Raw genomic sequence first — 20,712 nt, 5'->3', positions numbered from 1 at the left:
CCAGTCATTTCATGGCTGTTAACACATTTTGGTTATCGTCCATTTTAAAGACTTTCGGTTATTTGCATTATAATCAAATCTGTTCCTGCCTTGCTAAACTTTACACAACTAAAACCAATTACAGCAAATACACTCTTAAAATAGATGTGTTAAAACCACACATTGAATCCTTAAAACTGAATTCCACCCATCTTTTAACATTTCTTAATGTAAACAAAGACATTCAGAGTGGTTTAATGTGAAAGCTCTGTTCTGGAGGAACGTACAGAGTCAGAATTCTCAGTGGTGGTGATTAGAACCAGGCGTCAGATTCACGAAAATGTCTGAAGGTTGAAAATCTTAAATGTGTTTTTTTCCTGCCCATCCTCATCTGTTACCTCGCAATTATGATTTTTTTTTTTTACTGTTGGCTGTTTCTTCCACCAGTTACTTGCTAAATTTTTTAAATGCTTGGTTTAATGTTTTTCCTTCATTTAGCTCCTCTGAGCGAATTAAACCAATTAACGGATATAATAGTTAACACAAATTCAAACTGTATCTTGAGTCTTTTATGATACATGGTAAAACATCCATCCATCCATCCATCATCTAAACCGCTTATCCTTCTGGGTCGTAATAATGGTCGAAAATAATTAACATTATCTTAAGAGAATATCTGAGAACCTCTTAACCCTCTATTGCACAATGTTGCCTCAGGGCAACAAACTCATTTTCCTCACTTTACAATAACATTGTACATATTTAATGACAATGATAGGGTTAACAATAAAGGGAAAAGTTTGAGTAGATCAATTAGAAGCATGTAATTGGTCATACTATCTCTTAGTGGGCACATTTAAACCTCATTTTTAACAATCAATATAAATTCTTTTTTTATGAGAATTTGCAAAAAAGTTTGTTGCCTAGAAGCAACATTGCGTGACACTGGAATGGTTTTAGCCAGTCACAAGCCAGGTCTCACCACTTCAGGGAACACGGCTCTATATCATTTATTCCCATTGTTGCACAATGTTGCCTCAAGGCAACATATTCCAAAAGGACCCCTGCACACATTTTTTTTATGTTTTTGAATTTAATAATCAGGTCCAAAAAAATAAATCAAGGATCATTTTATGCAAAAAAGTGAATTGAATTTTTTCTAATTGCTCTCATAATGTGTGCAGTAGAGGGTTAGGTTTTTTTCAAGAGTTGCATTTAAGAACATTCTGATGAACTTCTTAGTATTTGTCTTAAGAACCTTTGCAAGTTTTTTCTTAAGAAAGCTTTCGTGAATCCGTGAATTTTGTGAATGCCTCCAAAAGCTCCCCCACTGAAAGTTATTACACAATAGCTTATACTATAAATGTGTTGTCTGATGCCTGAGATGATGTTTTATGGAAGTTTTGAGAAGGTTTTGGCCTAAAATGTATATATTTTTAATCCATTTAAAGCAAAGATGTACGTACAAGGCAATCTAGTCCCTAAAGAACTTTTTTCAGATTTAACACTATTTTTCAATTATCAACATTTTACATAAAAATCAGAAGACGTGTCATTTTGTTTTTGTTTTTTTATATATGTGTTGTTGATATGACAAAATGTGCAAAAAAACAACACAAAAGGGGTGTTGTTTTACACATCCTTTCTGAGAATGTTGTTAAATATTTGCTTCATAATCATCGGTTTTAATTCTTGATTCAGACAGAGATGCTGAAATTCCTTTAAAAGAATCAGTCCAAGAGATTATACCCTAATAAACATAAATGGAAAAAACAATACCCATAAACATAAATAACTATGAGCACATCACTCTAAAAAGAATCAGTATTTTATTCAAAATGACATGCATTTAAGAAATTCCATATTCAGGAGAACATCGCACCATTTCAGTCTTCTGAATAATCCCAAAGCTCAGATAGGAAAAAAAGGAAAGTTGAGACTCGTCAGTCTTCATGATAAAGAGAAGGCGTGAGGGGAGACCTCTATGTTTGGTTGATGTTTTCAGAGGCTCTCAGAGTGGTAAATATGTTGATTGGTGCTGTGAGAATCAGAATGAAATGAATTTCACTCATCCCACGAAAATCATTTGAGTTCCGGCCAAACAGAGTCCTGATGGTGACTTGGGTACCAGTGCCCAAAGGAGTTCATATATCCTCCAGTGTGGATGGGGGCGCCGTTGTTTGACATGGAAACATCCCATAATGGAGGCATCGCCGGAGAACATTGAGTTCCTGAAGCTGCAGCTGTCTGAAGATGTTCTCCTTCTGGCCCACCCGAGCCATGTTTCATTATCTTTTTGTATTTGGATCGTTTGTTCTGGAACCATATCTTTACCTGCGAGGAAAGAGTCAGAGGTCAGCAGAGTAGCGTCATGTGAAGAATTCACTCTTTAGAACAGAAGTGGCAACCAGGGGTCCTTCCAGGCCACAGCTCTGCAGATTCTAATGCTCTTAATTCAACTTGAGAGTGCCTTGCTAATTAGCTGAAATTTTAAACTCTGTGGAGCTGTGGCCTGGAAGGAAGTCAGTCTGACACCCCTGCTGTAGAGTGATACTATTGAAGAATCATTTTTGGTTCCCCAAAGAACATTTTCAATGAATGACAATTGAACATTTGTCGAAGCAGCGTGCAAAATACTCCCTGGTATTCAGGGGGGTCCCATGTTGGCTGGCTATTCCAGCATTGACTAGCTGCTAACTTACTCGCAACAGCAATGCTGACGCTAGCTACAGTGGAAACCAAATGTTTGGTTCGGCAATTTTTCGTTTGGAAATGCTCTTTTCTGGTTTTCTAATGCGCAATTCTTCACATTAACTGAGATCTTACACATCTCCTTAGTGTCTTTGGTTTGAGAAATGACTAACAATTCACTCTTTCCACCAATCTCTTGTGAAATTGGGCAAGTTTTCAGATTTACAAATTTGCTGTGGCATATTAGAAGGTTTTTCAGAGGCATCCCAAGCATAGTGAGAGGTACTTGGTTATGAAAGACCAACTGAATGAAACCTACATTTGCTACAGCGCCACCCTGAGGCAGACCAGTGCTGCATCTCTAAGTCATTTAAGAACATTAAAGACAGAAGGTTGCTGTTTGTGGTTGAAGCAGGCCATACAGTGACCTTTTCCTGAAATTGTATATGAATTTCTATTTTTCCCTAAAGGACAGCATCACGTCACAATATGTTTATTTTCAGGGATCCAACCCCACAGAATTTTGATTTTGAGACATTCTGGTGGTACAAAAGGTTAATCAGAGGATCCTGGACCCCCCAGGACCCCTGTATTTCGCACTTTGTTGCAAAGTAATGACTGAAACATCGCAAATGTAATACAGTACAAATACCATTCTAATAATCTGGAGTTGAGTGGTGCTGTTCTTATTTCTTGAAGCTGAAAACATTTTGGCTAAATCTATCTGGATGTCACTCACAGCTCAGTGTCACAACTGGTGACTCATCTGGAGTCTGTCTGGGCACATTATAGATTTACCATGAAAAAAAAAATCTTGCAAATTTAACTGCTGCAACCATGCAGAATTGCAAAACTGTGCTCAATTTTGCTTTGCATTTAGCTCTAAATTGCATAATTTAAAACTTTGTAAATTGCAAAAACTTTGGAATTGACAGAAATATGAAAAAATACCTAAAATTAGCTTTGCATTCTAAATTTTAATGAACAAAAAAGTGAAAGCAAATTCAGAAGCAGCCACAGATTTTCTTGTGTTTCTGACTGTATTGTTGCCTTTCTGAAGGATTTTTTTTCTGAATATGCTGTTGCATTTGTGAATGTGGTGTTGCAGTTCTGACTGTGCTGTTGCAGTTCTGACTGTGCTGTTGCACTTCTGAATGTGCTGTTGCACTTCTGACTGTGCTGTTGCACTTCTGAATGTGCTGTTGCACTTCTGAATGTGCTGTTGCACTTCTGACTGTGCTGTTGCAGTTCTGAATGTGCTGTTGCACTTCTGACTGCGCTGTTGCACTTCTGACTGCGCTGTTGCAGTTCTGACTGTGCTGTTGCGCTTCTGAATGTGCTGTTGCACTTCTGACTGTGATGTTGCAGTTCTGACTGCGCTGTTGCAGTTCTGAATGTGCTGTTGCTTTTCTGAATAGGCTATTGCAATTCTGAATGTGCTGTTGTGTTTATAAATGTGATATTGTTGTGAAAGTGCTGTTGCGGTTCTGAATGTGCTGTTGCACTTCTGAATGTGCTGCTGCAGTTCTGAATGTATTGTTGCTTTTCTGAATGTGCTGTTGTAATTCTGAATTATGCTGTTGTGCTTTTTAATGTGCTGTTGCACTTCTGAATGTATTGTTGCGTTTCTGAATGTATTGTTGCTTTTCTGAATGTGCTGTTGCGCTTCTGAATGTGCTGTTGCGCTTCTGAATGTGCTGTTGCGCTTCTGAATGTGCTGTTGCAGTTTGTTTGTTTTTCACACAGGGGCTTCCAGAGAGTGTGCTGTAAGGGCAGTACCTGTGTCTGTGTTAGGCCCAGTTTTGCTGCCAGGTCAGCTCTCTCAGGCAGGGCGAGGTACTGAGTCTGCTGGAAGCGCTGGTTCAGGGCCTGAAGCTGGAAGCTGGAGTAAATGGTCCGGGGCTTCCGTATCTTCTTCCCTTTTCCATTCAGCCTGATCTCTCCGTTTTCAATCACTGCTGATTTGTCTAAAAGTACAGGAGGGGGTGGGTTAGACTGGACAAAAAGGGGGCTAACAATGATTATAAATACACTGAATCCACAGATATATCACTGTTGTTAACCAACAATATTAGTAGACGAGCGCAATTCTCAGAGAATCTTTGTTTTTTCTCATTTCTCACATGCAAAGCAACTATATTTCCATATATTTAAAAAATACATTACATATATTTCATCTACATATAGAGATGGACTGGCTATTGGGAGGACTGCTGGGCCACAAGACAATGGCACGTGCTGGACAAATACAGGATCAATGGGAAGAGCTGGACTTGGATTCCACATCACCACCAGGACTTGTTGCTCCATGGGGTGATAGGGAGATCGCTAGCTGTAGCCTCCTCTCTAATTGGCTAGCTGAATCCTGCTCTTTGATGGGTTGCCAGTATCTAGATACTGGAGCAGGATTCAGCTAGTCAATCAAAGAGCATGATACTGGCAGCCAACCAGAGAGCAGGATTCTGCTAACCAATCACACTAAGGTGGGCCACCTTCACCTGTCCTGAGGTGGGGTGAGTGAGCTTTTACAGATCTGAGCCGTCATGTTCCACTGTGGAGGCGGGAACTGTGCACTTAGAACGGCTTCTGGAAACTTCTGCAGGCTTCAAACCACATTGGCATTTGGTGAGTAATGGTTCATTTGGCGCAACAGCAGCTTTTCAATCAGCCAATTACTTAAACCAAATATCATAATTTGTTCATTTTATACTCTTGTAACATGTGCCTTTGTTGTTGTTTTGGTCGGTCTCCTCCCTGGTCCTGCCCCCTTGTCACCTGCTCCACCTGCATATAGTCTGTAGCCCCGCCCTCTTATTAGTCTCAGGTGTTTGCTCAGTTCCTTCGTCTTGCATTGTCTATACACCTGCTGTTGCCTGTTTCTTGGATTGTAGGTTTTGTTTCTCTGGTTGTAGGTTTTGTTTCTGGTTTAGTTCTGTTTTACTTTGTTTTGTCTCGTCATGGATTTATCTGTGCTACAAACCTTTGCTGCTGAGTTTCTGGGCTCAAGCCAAGTCTAATCTAAATAAAAGCAGCTCGCACTTGCATCCCGCTTCCTACGTTACATCCACAAAGAATTTCGAGCATAAAGCCTCAAATATGAGCAAGAGACGTTGAATGAGTGGTGTTGGCGTGGCAGAAGAGCAGAAACTAACCAATGAGTGTAGATACAAGGTAGCTGTTCTAAAGTGGCCAGTGAGTGTATACGTATAATCCAGCACAATGCTGTACTGCACACACCAGTTTTTAATTTACTTTGTAATTGTTTTTTAAGCATCATTGCAACTGTTTATTTATGTGTCCTTGCTATTCTGCCTGTTTTGTCTGTGATGTGGGCAAGTTGTGTTTTATTTCTATTTAGACAATTAAGGCAATTGTTTCAAACTGATTTCTGGTGTAGTCATTGAAATTCATGGTGCACATAGTTGCTCTTCAAAAACTGTTCACTTTACAAGTCGTGATACAGCAGTACATGTACACAGTGGCTTAATATATGATAATGCACATTATTTTCTTTAAACTGTGGCAGATGATAGAATGCTCTGCTGCATTAACCCGTGTTGTTCTGTCTACACTGGGATTGCGGAGGCCTGATCTCCACTAAGAGGAGTAAGTTGGTTATGATGCTCTGAGTAATTTTGTTCTGTTCGCCTTAAATGATTGAGAATCTGAACAAATGCTATGTTTTTGCTTGAGCTGCATGTAACTGATAAATTGAGGTTTAGATATATGCAAAATAGTAATTGGAAGTGAAGGAAAATAATGATCAAATAAAATGTTTTAATGTACTTATAATGTATTTGTAATTAGAGTATGAAATATAATGGATCATAATGATAAAATAAGTAATGATTATGGTTATTTTTGGCTTACATAAAAAAGCACTGTTAAAGTACTGTAGCATTTACTGCTATTGAAGAAGGCACAGCTGATGCACAAGTCATTGTGCTTTATTAAAGGGCTGTAGTTGGCCACAGCCACGCCGTACACTAAGAGAGTTTTAACGGACAGTGTGCTCCAAGCCTTACTTTGTCTTGCTTCCTCTGCCATCAGTGTTAGCCTCACTTGTTCTTCCTAATTTAACAGAACACAGCTGGTGAGCTGGCCCTGCCTTCACAATAAGAGTGCCTATGAAATAATCTAGTGAATAAATGCTGCAGAACTACTTCTCTAAAATTAACATGCAGAATATTTTGAACTACAATATTTAATATTGCTGGACTTGAACCAGTCTGGGCCCAGAGTCATTGAAATATTAAAAGATTATGCTGAACAATTTAGAATGGACTCCAGAGTTGGGCCGAGTGACTCAGGCCAGACCCGTGCAGTCACTCAAAATGGACTGGGCCAAGTCTGGGTGCTGAAATTGGGCCAGTTACTTTTTACCGGCAGGTAAAAATCTGCCCTTCTCTGGTATATAGTATAATAGTGTATTCTAATATCTGGGCTGGGCCAAAGAACAATTTGTGTATGTTTCATTAGAAATGTATAAGAATATTAATAGTTTTAATATTCATTCAAAGCAGTTGTAAATATTGATGGACTTTTTAAATAATAAGGTACAGATTTGATCTGCTTTTGCTTATTAGGGCTTAAAGAATATTATTGGAAGTTGGTTGCATGAGTGTGCAAACATCCACAAGGGGGAGCTCTGTTCTTGACTGTTTCCACCTTGGTGGTGTAGTGGTTAGCATTTGGTGGCCTCACTGCCATGGCATGGGTTCTATTCTGGGTCAGGCCACAAGTGTTTTAGGGGTTGTTTTTGTGACCTGGGTAGCTGTAAAACTGGTCACACCCAAATCACCCAGCAGATCACCCAACTCCAAACTCTCTCCGTGTTACTGTTGACTCACGTATTGTTTACTTGGAATGAACACTTGAACAAACATTTATGACATTGTTTACAGAACACTTAAGTATAAGTTACACACTAGATCTATTTCTAAAGATTGCCGCCATATGGTTGCACATACGTGTACACACTGTCTATGCACCAGAACACTTCTGTGCCTCTAGTTTATTCTGTATATATTGTCTAGTTATTGGTTTTTATATGTTTGTGTATACATACTGTCTGTTATCCAACTAGTACATGTGGACTCGTCTTAATGTTCATGCACCAGAGAAGTAGCCCAGTGTAGTACCACTGTATAGGTATAGTGACAAAAGTTGAATTGAATTGAATTGAGTTTACGATCCAAAGAGGAAGCACTACACTTTCAGAGATACAAAGCCATATTTCAGTAAAAAATACTATTTGCGTTTTTAGAAAAACAAGGCCAACAGCTTTCTTTAAAGAAGATTTTTATGTTTTTTTCCTAAATAATTCACTCTTTGAGATGCAAACAGTCATTCAAAGTGGTATGATGTGGAATGGTTCATTGCAGAGAAATGTGCAGATTCAGAGTTCTTTACAGTGGTGCTGATAGGAACCAGGAAACACCATGTCTACAACACAGGTATAGGATATAGCAATCTTCTGAGTTTTTATATGTAATGTAAAATAATTTGGAAAAAAAAGTTTACTGTTGGGACCATTTTGCCTTACAACGCCCTGCAGATACTCTCTGCTATGAAGGAATTTCGAAAATATATTTTTGACCAAAACGTGATCTTAAAACAATCGTAAAACAATGCCTCAGGCATCAGGTGGCATAACCATACATAACCATTATATACATAACCATTTTGTATAATAACTTTCTAAGATGTAGCTTTAAGAGGCTAAACACTTCAGTCATCTGGTTCCTGTCACCACTACTGTGTGGTTCTGATAGGTTTCTCTAGAACGGAACATTTCACATCAAACCACTCTGGGGTGCGTTCCCGAACAGGGATGCAAGTCACTGCTGAACGAACATAGTACAATTTTTAAACTGTACTGTAAATATACTGTACTGTAAACTATAAAGAACTATAGCTATCATAAACTTCCAAAATGCCCATGAATAGTAGCTTAACATGCTGCAACGTTCTGTATCATGAACAAGTGTGAAAATTAAGGTTTAATTAAACTCATTAAAAACGTAATATTACTTAAAATATGTATGGCAGTCTAGGCTACAGCACTGAGGTTGGGCTACATCCATTTAATTCTTGGTTTAGTAACTTAAAACATGTTTACTTTGCAAAAAGATGTGTTACATCCTAAAATATTGCTTCACATTCAAACATTTTATACACAAACTGCAAACTGTCCATGCAGAGAGCAGAATACTGGCAGCCAATCAGAGCAGGATTGGGCTAGAAAATCAGAGAGCATTATATTGGCAGCCAATCAGAGAACAAGATTCAGCTGGCCGATCAGATTGCATGATTAAGCTGGGCAAACAGAATGCATGATACAGGCAGCCAGTCAGAAAGCAGGATGCCTGCAGCCAATCAGAGAACAGGATACCAGCAGCCAATTAAAGAGCAGGATAGTGGCAGCCAATTAGAGAGCAGGATTCAGCTAACCATTTAGAGAGTGGGTTACTGGCAGCCAATCAGGGAACAGGATAGTAGTAGTCAATCAGCGAGCAGGATTCATCTAGCCAATCAGAATGCAAGACACTAGCAGCCAGTCAGGGGGATCTGTGGGATCATCATTGGGCCCCATATTGATGCTGACACAACTGTAGCTTAAGCACTGCAGGACTGAACTGGGGTCTGTTTGTCTCCCTCTTATTCCTAATGCAGCTCAGCCGTGTCTGTTTTTAATGCCATTGCGTGGGTGTAAAGGAATAACAACAGAGAGTAAAAGCACATTACATTGTCATTTCCTACTCATAGGAAGTCCTCCTTACTGAATCGTTTTTCTAAGAGTGAATTATTGTTTTACAATGAATCATTTGTTACAATGAATCATTTTTTACACTGAATCATTTTTTACACTGAATCATTTTTCTAACACTGAATCATTTTCCTAACTCTGAATTATTGTTTTTCACTGAATCATTTTTCAAACACTGAATTATTGTTTTACAGTGAATCATCTTTCTAACAATGAATTATTGTGTTGCAATGAATCTTTTTTACACTGAATCTTTTTTCTAACACTGAATTATTATTTTACAATGAATCATTTTTACACTGAATCATTTTTCATACACTCAAACATTTTTTACATTGACTCATTTTTAAAGCTAAAACGTTTTTTAATTCTGAATCATTTTTACATTATCATTTTTTAATACTGAATCTTTTTTTACATTAAATCTTTTTTGCACTATGTATATGGACAAAATAACATCTCATAAACACTTCTTATAAAGCATTATGTTAACAGTTCATAATGCATAATAAACATGGCCATAAAGTGTAGCATTTTATAAATCTTTATTGCCATGTGTATAGTTCCTTATTAAGGCATTATAACGTGTTATAAACGTGCATTGTTATAGACACGGTGTTCATAGAAAGTGACTGTGTGAAATTTACTACATGTCAGTTTCAATATTTCGTACTGCTGCCTTGCTAATTGAGGAGTTGATGTTCCAATGTTCTTCATAGATGTTAGCTGGCTTTTGCTGTCTGAGCAGAAGATTTTCTACATTTTCTTACATTTGTAAATCTGGGGGAGTGCCAGACTCAGATTTATTTACAGTGGTGCTGATAGGAACCAGGGGTCACAATGTCTACAACACAAATACAGCCATTTTATTTACTATCCAAAACCACCAGTGCAGGGTCCACAACGCCCTGCACGTACCTCTCCACCGTAAATAAAATTGTAAAAATCTGGTTAAGGCCCAAAGCTGTCATAACACATTGTCTCACAGTGTCTCAGACGTCTGGTTCCTGTCAGCACCACTGTGAACGATTATTATGTTTCTGTAGAGCGAAGCATTCACACCAAACCACTCTGAACAACGTTAGACACATATTTACACTTGAATTCTGTAGGAATATTGAAAAACATGTAAGGTTCTGCTTTAAGAGGAGCAGCGTGAGGAGAGAGTGAGTGCGGAGCGTTTGCTGTCACACCATTGGTAAATTTGCTTACGTCCACATCATGACGATTTGCTGACGAGTGTGAGCATGTAGTGTCACGAGAAAGTCCTACAGTGGAGATTTAGTCATTTAATAAAAAAGGAAAATAAAGATATTCACATGTAATGAGGAGAGAGAGAGAGAGAGAGAGAGAGATAGCAAGAGAGAAAAGAGACAGAAAAGAGGGAGGAGAGAGATAGGGAGAGAAAAGAGAAAAAAGAAGAGAGAGAAAAGAGAGAAAGAAAAGAAAGAAGAGCGAGAAAAGAGACAGAGAGAAAGGGGACAGAAAAGAAGGAGGAGAGAGAGAGAAGAGATAGAGATATACAGAGAGAAAAGATATAAAGAGAAAAGAGATAAAGAGAAAGAGAAAAGAGATAGAGATAAAGAGAGAAATGAGAGAGTAAAAGGATAGAGAGAAAAGAGATAGAGATAAAGAGAAAGAGAAAAGAGACAGAGATAAAGAGAGAAGAGAGAGAGTAAAGAGATAGAGAGAAAAGAGATAGAGATAAAGAGAAAGAGAAAAGAGATAGAGATAAAGAGAAAGAGAAAAGAGATAGAGATAAAGAGAGAAAAGAGAGAGTAAAGAGATAGAGATAAAGAGAGAAGAGAGAGAGTAAAGAGATAGAGAGAAGAGATTTAAAGGGATATGACTTAAAGGGATCATATTCTTTGTTCATCATTAAGAGAGATTGAAAGGAGTTTTTCCAGAAACCCCTTTGCTTTGTGCTGCTGAGCTCTTATTTTGTAAGACTCTGCCTTCCTCTTACAGTCAAATGCCTTCTGGGTGCACTGAAAACTGTCCTGCACACACCAGCAGGACCAGACTGCAGCCTGAGTCACTCACACACACGTACAAGTGTTTCATAGCTGTGCTCAAGTAGTGTGTGAGTATGTGCGAGTACTGTGTGTGTGTGTGTGTGAGTAGTGTGTGTGTGTGTGTGCGAGTAGTGTGTGTGTGTGTGTGCGAGTAGTATGTGCAAGTAGTGGGTGTGTGTGCGAGTAGTGTGTGTGTGTGTGCAAGTAGTGTGTGTATGTGCTAGTAGTGTGTGTGTGTGCGAGTAGTGTGTGTATGTGCGAGTAGTGTGTGTATGTGCGAGTAGTGTGTGTATGTGCTAGTAGTGTGTGTGTGTGCGAGTAGTGTGTCTGCGAGTAGTGTGTGTGTGTGCGAGTAGTGTGTGTCTGCGAGTAGTGTGTGTGCGAGTAGTGTGTAGTGTGTTTGTGTGAGTAGTGTGTGCATGTGCGAGTAGTGTGTGTGTGTGCGAGTAGTGTGTGTGTGCGAGTAGTGTGAGTGTGTGTGATTAGTTTGTGTGTGTCTGTGAGTAGTGTGTGTGCGAGTAGTGTGTGTGTGAGAGTAGTGTGTGTGTGTCTGCGAGTAGTGTGTGTGTGCGAGTAGTGTGTGTGTGTGCGAGTAGTGAGTGTGTCTGCGAGTAGTGTGTGTGTGCGAGTAGTGTGTGCGCGTGCGAGTAGTGTGTGTGCGAGTAGTGTGTGTGTGTGCGAGTAGTGTGAGTGTGTGTGAGTAGTTGAGTGTGTCTGCGAGTAGTGTGTGTGTGTGCGAGTAGTGAGTGTGTCTGCGAGTAGTGTGTGTGTGCGAGTAGTGTGTGCACGTGCGAGTAGTGTGTGTGCGAGTAGTGTGTGTGTGTGCGAGTAGTGTGAGTGTGTGTGAGTAGTTGAGTGTGTCTGCGAGTAGTGTGTGTGTGTGTGAGTAGTTGAGTGTGTCTGCGAGTAGTGTGTGTGTGTATGTGTGCTTCACAGTGTTCACACTACATCAAAGGAAACCTATATTAATTGGTTCTTTGCATGGTGAAATGTTCTTCAGATCAATGGATCATTGTTCTTTATAGAACCATATAGAACCGTTGCCTTTACTAAAGAAAGCTTTAAGAGCCATTTATTTAAAGAGTGCGGTGTACTGACTTTTCTGACACTGAATTATTGTTTTACACCAAACCATTTTACACTAAATTATTACACTGAATCAATTTTTGACACTGTATCATTTTTCTAAGACTGAATCATTTTTTACAGTGAATCATTTTTACACTAAATAATTTTTAGACTGAATCATTTTTACACTAAATAATTTTTAGACTGAATCATTTTTACACTAAATAATTTTTAGACTGAATCATTTTTTACTCTAAATCATTTCTTACACTGACTATTTTTTTTTACAGTGAATATTTTTTTTTTCACTTTGACGTGAAAGTAAAAGTTATTTTACAGTAAAGTAAAGGTAAAAGCACACATTTTGAAAACGTAAATTGCCAACAAGCAGGTCTAAATCACGCATCTATCTATCTATCTATCTATATATATATATATATATATATATATATATATAATTCACACCATTTATTAATACTAGACAAAAATAACAAAAATTTGTTTGTAACGCGACTTTTATATTTATAAAGCAATGTTTAATTCACTAAATGGAAAAACGAAATAGTTTATGATGAACTGTGATGTTTAGGCTGATAAAAATAAACATGAAAAAATACGTAAAAAAAATCCCAGTTTTTTTATTACTATTATTATTATTATTATTATTATTAATGTTCTCCAATACAAGCAAATGCCAAAATAAAATAAACCCTCCTGGCGTTTGACTGACCCGCTGGATGTTTGTATTTGTGATTCGCTTCACGTTAAAAGCTCGGACTGTTTCTGTTTGTTGCTACATTCTTTTTTCTCACACTGAGACTGTCTGATTCTTTAAGTTGTCGGAGTTTTATGTGCTGCTGGGTGGGTTTTCCTGATGTCCCACCGTCCCGGCTGTGTTTCCATACAGCGCAGTGTTCACGAAGAAGAAGAACGAGGACAAAACTACAATAACTACAAACACTAATGTCGTCACTGCTGTTTTACAGCGGCGCTCTGTCCGTGTATTAAACTGATCTGATCTCTGGACTGTAATATGGAGATATTTATTGACCGCGCGCTGCGCTGAAGAGACACTGACCACCTTCAGCTGCAGTCGGACAGACAGAGACCCTGAACAGCGGCTTACAGAGACAACCAGGACAGCAACCCAGAACCGCATTTCATCATTACTACTGTTAGTGTTGATGTCTGTAACAATATAACAATTTCTTTTTTTTCCATTTCTTTTCTCTATTCTTTGTTTTTCTCTTTCTTTCAGTAATTTTCCTTTCTTCCTCTCTTCTTTCTTTCTTTCTTTCTTTCTTTCTTTCTTTCTTTCTGTCTTTCTGTCTTTCTATTTACTATCGTTTCGCTCTCTCTCTCTTTCTTTCTTTTTCATTCTTTCGTTAATTTTTTTTCTTTTTTTCTGTCTTTCTTTCTTTCTATTTACTATCGTTTCGCTCTCTCTTTCTCTTTCTTTTTCATTCTTTCATTATTTTTTCCTTTCTTTCTTTCTTTCTTTCTATTTACTATCGTTTCGCTCTCTCTCTTTTTTTCTTTTTCATTCTTTCATTTTTTTTTCTTTCTTTCTTTCTTTCTTTCTTTCTTTCTTTCTTTCTATTTACTATCGTTTCGCTCTCTCTCTCTCTTTCTTTTTCTTTCTTTCATTAATTTCCCTTTTTTCTTTCTTTTTTTCTTTCTTGCTTTCTTTCTTTTTCCTATCCTTACTATCTCTTTTTCTTTTTCGTTCATTCATTAATGTTTCTCTTTCTTATGATGTTTTTTCTTTCTTTGTTTGTTTCTTTTTCCTATCATTTCTTTCTCGCTCTCTTTTTCTCCTTTTCTTTTTATCGTTCTTTCATTCAGTTTTCTTTCTTTCTTTCTTTCTTTCTTTCTTTCTTTCTTTCTTTCTTTCTTTCTTTCACTGTTTCTGAAGAAGCTTTCCATGCATTATTATCTTGCAATTCCCTCCATTACTAAATGTAAATCCAGTTAGTCCTAGTTTTAGTATTAGTATTAGTATCAGTATTAGTATTAGTGTTAGTATCAGTGTTGTTGTCGTTGTTGTTGCTGTTGTCATTATTTGCGTTATGATAATAATATCGAGCCGTATGAACAGCGCAGTAGAAGCTTTTCTGGAGAAAATAAATATGTGTTATTTTTGTTTCATGTCTGAGGTTTTTTTATTATTAATTGGTCTTTTTAAATCTTTTTTGTTTTCCTTTCAAATTGAAGCGATTAGAAACAGCAACACCCCCTGAACACTAATGATCACCATAGAGGTGTTCAAATAGCCCAGCAGGAGGACGAGCAATCAGTACAGCGTGACTACAGCTGAGAACACACTCTATTATTATTATTATTATTATTATTATTATTATTATTATTATTATTACATAAGGTCATTTTACTGGGCTTTCTTTTTTTCTTATCAGTTTGTTTTGCTCTTGCGTTAATTTTGCGCATACATTTATTTCTATTATGAAAATGATCTTTATATCCAGGAAACTGTCATATTAAGGAAATGGTCCACAAACGGAATCAAAACAGGCGCTGTACGTCAGCTTTATTCATCCACTCAGTGAACCGCTGACTCGCCATCAGACTCGGTCACTGTCATCGCTGAGTTTAATGCTCCAGATTAAGCCTAAACCTGGACTAATCTCCTCTGACACTGTAGTCTAAATCTAGGCTTAATCCAGGTACTAAACTGGAACTGATCAGTGCTCACACTGAAATAAACAAGTACGATTAAAGGGGAAGTCCACCGATTTTTTTAAAATTGTAATAATCCCGTCGTTTAGATGTAAACAGCCATTCAGATTGGTTTGGTTGATTGTAGAGACTCAGATTTCTTTACAGTGCTGGTGATAGGAACCAGGGGTCGCCATGACAACAACACAACTATAGCTATTTTATTTACTATCAGTGAACCCACACGTGTCTTCTGAGATTATATATGTAATGTTGACGATGGTAAAATAGTCATAAATCTGAAAATAATACGTTTTCTTTGGGGACTATTTTGCCTTACAACACCCTGAATGTACCCCTCCGCCACGAATGGAATAGAATAAACGGATTAAAATACATGTTTAGCCAAAACTTTATCATAAAGCAATGTGTCAGTCACCAGGCAGTGTATTCATAACCATTTTATGTAATAACTTTGTTACACTATATTTGGATGGTCCACTGTAGATGCTTTATAGATGCTCAGTCTGTCTTTATCTAACGTTCAACTAAACATCTATTAAGTGCTGAACTTGAAGTTGTGTGAAAGATTCTATTAAACCTGTTCCTAAACCTAATCCTAACCTTAATGTTGTTGATAATCAACTATCAATAGAAGGTTTGTTGATAATTTAAGTATCTGTAGATCATCTATAGCGGACCATCTAAATACAGTGTCACCAATAACTTTCTGTGAGGGAGCTTTTAGAGGTGGACGTCTGGTTCCTATCACCACCACTGTGAACGATTCTGACTGTAAGTTTCTCTTTAATAGAGCGTTTCGCATCAAACCACTCTGACTTTGTTTACATCTTAATCATTTAATTATGCAGAATTTTTGTTCCCCTTTAAGTAGCCTATAATACAAACAACAACAACAACAACAACAACAGCATCAGCTGCTAAACTGGCTGCGCTTCCCGAAAGCGTCGCTGAACAACCACCAATGATAGAGAGACTACCGTTCTGAACACTCTCTCTCCACGGTCACCGCTGTGGTCGGTCAGCGACGCTTTCGGGAAGCGCCGTGCTGATACAGTCTGACCCCGGCTTCTCCGGGCTGAGCTGTTTACCCGCTCCACACATAAAAAACGATGCTTTTCATTGCTGTGACGTCATCGGTTCTTAAAAAGCTCGCGGTAACGATGGCGGCGTTCTTGATCCTCAGTCCTGCCTCAGTGTCCTGAGCGCGCGACTCATCTGTTATTAGCCTTGGTTTATGGGCTTTGATGATGTATTTACATGGAACTGTAAGGTGGGGTGGGGGGTGGGGGTGAGGGGGGGATTCTCTTTAAGCAAACGGAAAAATAAATAACAACTCTCCTCAAAAAAGCCTCGAGGCGCTAGCAGAACCCTTTCTTGGTGCTTTATGGAAACCTTTTTAAAGTTTCTTTATGTTCTCCATCACTGAGAAGAACCATTTAATCACACAAAGAACCGTTTATGTGTTCCAACGGTTCTCTATATGCTAAAGGCCTTAGAGAACCAGATTTTAAAGGGTATATTTCAGCATAGAAATGGACACACTGTATTATAATAATAATAATAATAATAATAATAAACAACTTTGACTTTGCTAAAGAACCTTTGAAGAACAATTTTAAGGATGTATTTCAGCATAAAAAATGTAGATACTGTTGATGATGATGGTGATAATAAATAAAAAAAAAATAATAAAAGAAAATAAATAATACGTTTTAGAGAATAACCCTTAAATAACATTTTTAAGGGTGTATCTCAGCATATAAGCGTAGATAACAGCAACAACAGTAATAATAATAATAATAATAATAATAACGGAGTATATCATCTTAAATTAAGCCATGTAAAATGTCTAAAGCGCTTCTTTCAACTCATTTATTTATTTTCTTTATTAAAGCAAAAACAGCTGATTTGAAACAAACAAACAATATTTTGTTTATCTTTTTTGATCTGAACGAGCTTCGTCTTCACTATAATCCAAACGGTACATACTGTGTTCTCTGAAACAGAAATGTCTCATAAAATATAATAATAATAATAATAATAATAATAATAATAATAATAATAATAATATGTTACTGATGTTGCGAATGACCAGGACTTCATCTAATAATCTCACACTGAATAGACCTGTCCAGTCCAGCTCAGTGGAGTTTAATGGTCAGCCCTCAGCAAAAAACGACCTGTTACAGACCGATACCTGCACTGTGCTCCGCTGACAGAGCGCTCTGAGTTTACTGGACGGAAATGTGTTATAGAACTACACTCTGGAAAAGATGGTTCTTAAGGGGTTCTTTAGTAAAAGGGACGGTTCTATTTAGAACCATCAGTTCTGTATAGAACCATTCCGTGCTTAAATGTTTCTTTGCATGTCGAAATGATTCTTTAGATTGATGCATAATGTGTTGTACATGGTTCTATGTAAAAAATGGTTCTATATAGCACCAAAAAGGGTTCTTCTGTTGTTACAAGAGAAACGTTTCTACTCCATCGAGCTCCATCTGAAAGATGTCTTGTGAAGTCAATACTGTATCTGCACAACGTGGCAGAATGAAAGTATAAACTTTGTATGTAATAACAAATATATCTATATTGTGTGCGTAAGTTTGAACACCCCTGGACAAATGACGTGTTTCGTTGATTTTCTAAGTGTTAATAAGTTAACACACCCTCTACAGAGGACACACTCCTACACATTTCAATGCACACTGACTGTGTATGTGCTGAATGGAACATACTGGGGGAAAAACACAAAATGTGGCCTGTGCAAAACATTCATACTGTATGTTTTATTTTTTCCTATACGTTAAACAAATAAATAGAAACTGTGCAGTAAGATTTGCAGAAAGGTGCCATATTTAACTTCTCTGTAGAGATGAACTTATTTGCACTCAAAATCAATAAAACGTCATCTGATCAGAGCTGTTCAAACTTTTGTAACTACACAGAGTTTCAGCAGTTTACTTCTGAGTTCTGTTTCATTTCTGCTTATTATACTAAATGTAGCTGTTGGTCATGAATTAGGGTTAATTAGGAAACACATAAAGCCACAATGCTGAAGTTAATAGGAGGCTTATTTTTGTTTATTGTTGGTTTTGCAGTAAATATACTGTAAACTAAGGGGGGAAAGCAGCAGATCAGTGGAGGATCTGACTGAGAACTTAAAGACTTAAAGAAGCTCGTGCTCGTAAATAGAATGAAGTGAAATGGAAGTGACAGCACGTGAGTTGTGGGTGTATTTTTTATATACATATACATATATATATATATATATAGGTATATTGGGTTATATATATATGTACACTGTAAAAAGGGGCTCGTCAGGTCTAAAAGTGACTTCATGGGGTAACAAGTAAATGAACTAGATTGAAAGAATCGTTCATTCAAAGTATCTATTTAGGTTGAATAAAACAAGTTCAGTTGCTTGTTACCACACACAGTATTTTTTTAAGTATATCTGACGAGCCACTTTTTACAGTGTACCAATTACATATTAATATATACATACTAACATATAAACTACAATTTTCAACTTTCATAATTTGTTATATATATATATATATATATATATATATCAATCAAAAAGTGTTATTTTAACACTTTGTGTAATATTATTTTCTGTTTTTATCACATTCTGTGTTATCCATAACTGAGTATATTTCAACACATTTTGTGTTAAGTGTAATTTGAATTATCCAGTTGAATAAACTGATGTGTCTAGTTAGTGACAGAATGTGTTAGTATGCACATAACAGTGTATATAACAGTGTGTATTAACATATACAATAACTACAACTACTTTTATTGTATTGTAACATATACAACAACTACTTTCTTTTGGATTTCTATTTATGGATATTTGGATATATATATTTGGATATATATATATATATATATATATATATATATATATATATATATGGTTCTTGTCTTTTGGATGGACTTTTCTGTGTCCCACTTTAGCTGAAACAACCAGCCGGTCAGTTGAACTGGAGTCCATCTCATGAAGACCAGAAACGAGCTTCAGAATAAAGCCATCAAATAATAATCTACAGCCTGAGCTCTGCAGCGCCAGGGCAGCAGTTTGTGCGACTGTGGGAGATTAATGGTCATTTATTCTGTCCTCTTTCTGAGGTCAACTGGTCAGAAGACAGAAAGATGATGGAGAGGAAAAATCTCCCAGCAGCTCTGAGGAGCAGAGGCGGCGGGACACAGCTGGATCTGATATGGTTAAACGGTGGTCCAGCAGATCTGACTTAAGACTTTAAGATGCGCGAGAGCTGGAGAGCTTGTGGGTTCAGATGAAACAAACAGCACGTGACGCGTTTTTCTTTTGTTTGGTTGGTTGTTTTATGGATGGATTGTATCAAAATTTGGTAAAACGCACGATGAACCATCGTTCAGCTCGTGCGCGCTACTGTACGGCGTGCGCGAGAATGAAATTCCCAAATATAAACGAATTAACTACTATTTTTTTTTATTCGATTTTGTTTTTTTCCTCTTTTGTAAAAATGTAATTTATTTATTTATTGTAAACAAATAATAACAAGAGGCTAATTAAACTGAACTCTAATCAGCTGTTTTTTCAGGTTCACATTAAAGCAATAAAAGCTGATAGTGAAGCGATATAAAGTGGTATGAACGCGTAATTCGAATTTCTCTTACTATTTGAATTATTCTATGAATTATTAATGTGCATTAATGTTCCTCACTCACCCGGATGTGGCTGGCCCGCATGCCCCAGGCCTCCTCCGTGAGGCAGGAATGCTCGAGCGGGCGGCGCGCTCTGGTAGCCGTAGTGGCCCGCGCTGGAGCCCGCGGGCTCGTGCAGCGCGTGCGCGGGGTAGTGCGAGTAGGGCTGCGCGCGAGCCGGGTATCCGTGACCGTGACTGAACTCCAGGAAGGCGGATTTGGCGGGGTCAGAGGTCACCAGACTGTCGGCCAGAGAAGCCATGGTCATCCTCCAGCGCGAGGTCCATCAGCGCGAGCCGAGAAGGACGCGGCCAGGAGAAGGAAAAAGCATTTCCGGTTTAGAGAAGAAGAAAAAAAGTTTAATCTTTTATCATAATATTAAAAGAACCATAAATTCCCGCGGACGCCGCGCGCTCTCAGGACGAGCTCGCACTCTCTCTGAGCGCGCGCGAGTGCTTCTGAACTCTCTTCAGCGCGCACACTGTCCGGGCACTGGCCGGCCCCGAGCGCGCGCACGCGCACTGAGTCGCATTCACGCCCACGCAGTTTGAGCGAGAACAAAGAAAAGTAGAGCAACAAAAAACAAGGAACCCTCACGTGCACAAGCAGAAATCTATCTATCTATCTATCTATCTATCTATCTATCTATCTATCTTTTTGTCTGTCTGATGTTTTTTTTGTATGTTTATTCAGAATTTTTTTTTTTTGACGTAGAGGATCTTTAATGAATATTTAATCATATTTTTAAACTTTAAAATAGTTTTAAAATTGTTCTTCTCACTTTAAAGAACCATGTACTGAAAA

General features: G+C 37.8%; 1 protein-coding gene across 1 annotated transcript; it reads right to left on the bottom strand.

Annotated features, from left to right (window-relative positions):
- Nucleotides 1-1,888: 1,888 nt before the first annotated feature.
- On the bottom strand, nt 1,889-20,341 carry dlx4a (distal-less homeobox 4a). The gene is made up of 3 exons (XM_036561511.1): nt 19,933-20,341; nt 4,450-4,637; nt 1,889-2,313 (listed from the first exon to the last, which is right to left on the bottom strand). The coding sequence occupies exons 1-3, from the start codon at nt 20,174-20,176 to the stop codon at nt 2,062-2,064; spliced, it is 684 nt and encodes a 227-aa protein (XP_036417404.1). The 5' UTR covers nt 20,177-20,341; the 3' UTR covers nt 1,889-2,061.
- Between the last annotated feature and the right edge of the window lie 371 nt (nt 20,342-20,712).

The sequence above is a fragment of the Colossoma macropomum genome, unplaced genomic scaffold, assembly GCF_904425465.1.
Source record: "Colossoma macropomum unplaced genomic scaffold, Colossoma_macropomum, whole genome shotgun sequence".
In the NCBI taxonomy this organism is placed as follows: Eukaryota; Metazoa; Chordata; class Actinopteri; order Characiformes; family Serrasalmidae; genus Colossoma; species Colossoma macropomum.
Note: the sequence above shows the minus strand (reverse complement) of the source record. Positions and strands in the feature narration are given on the sequence as shown.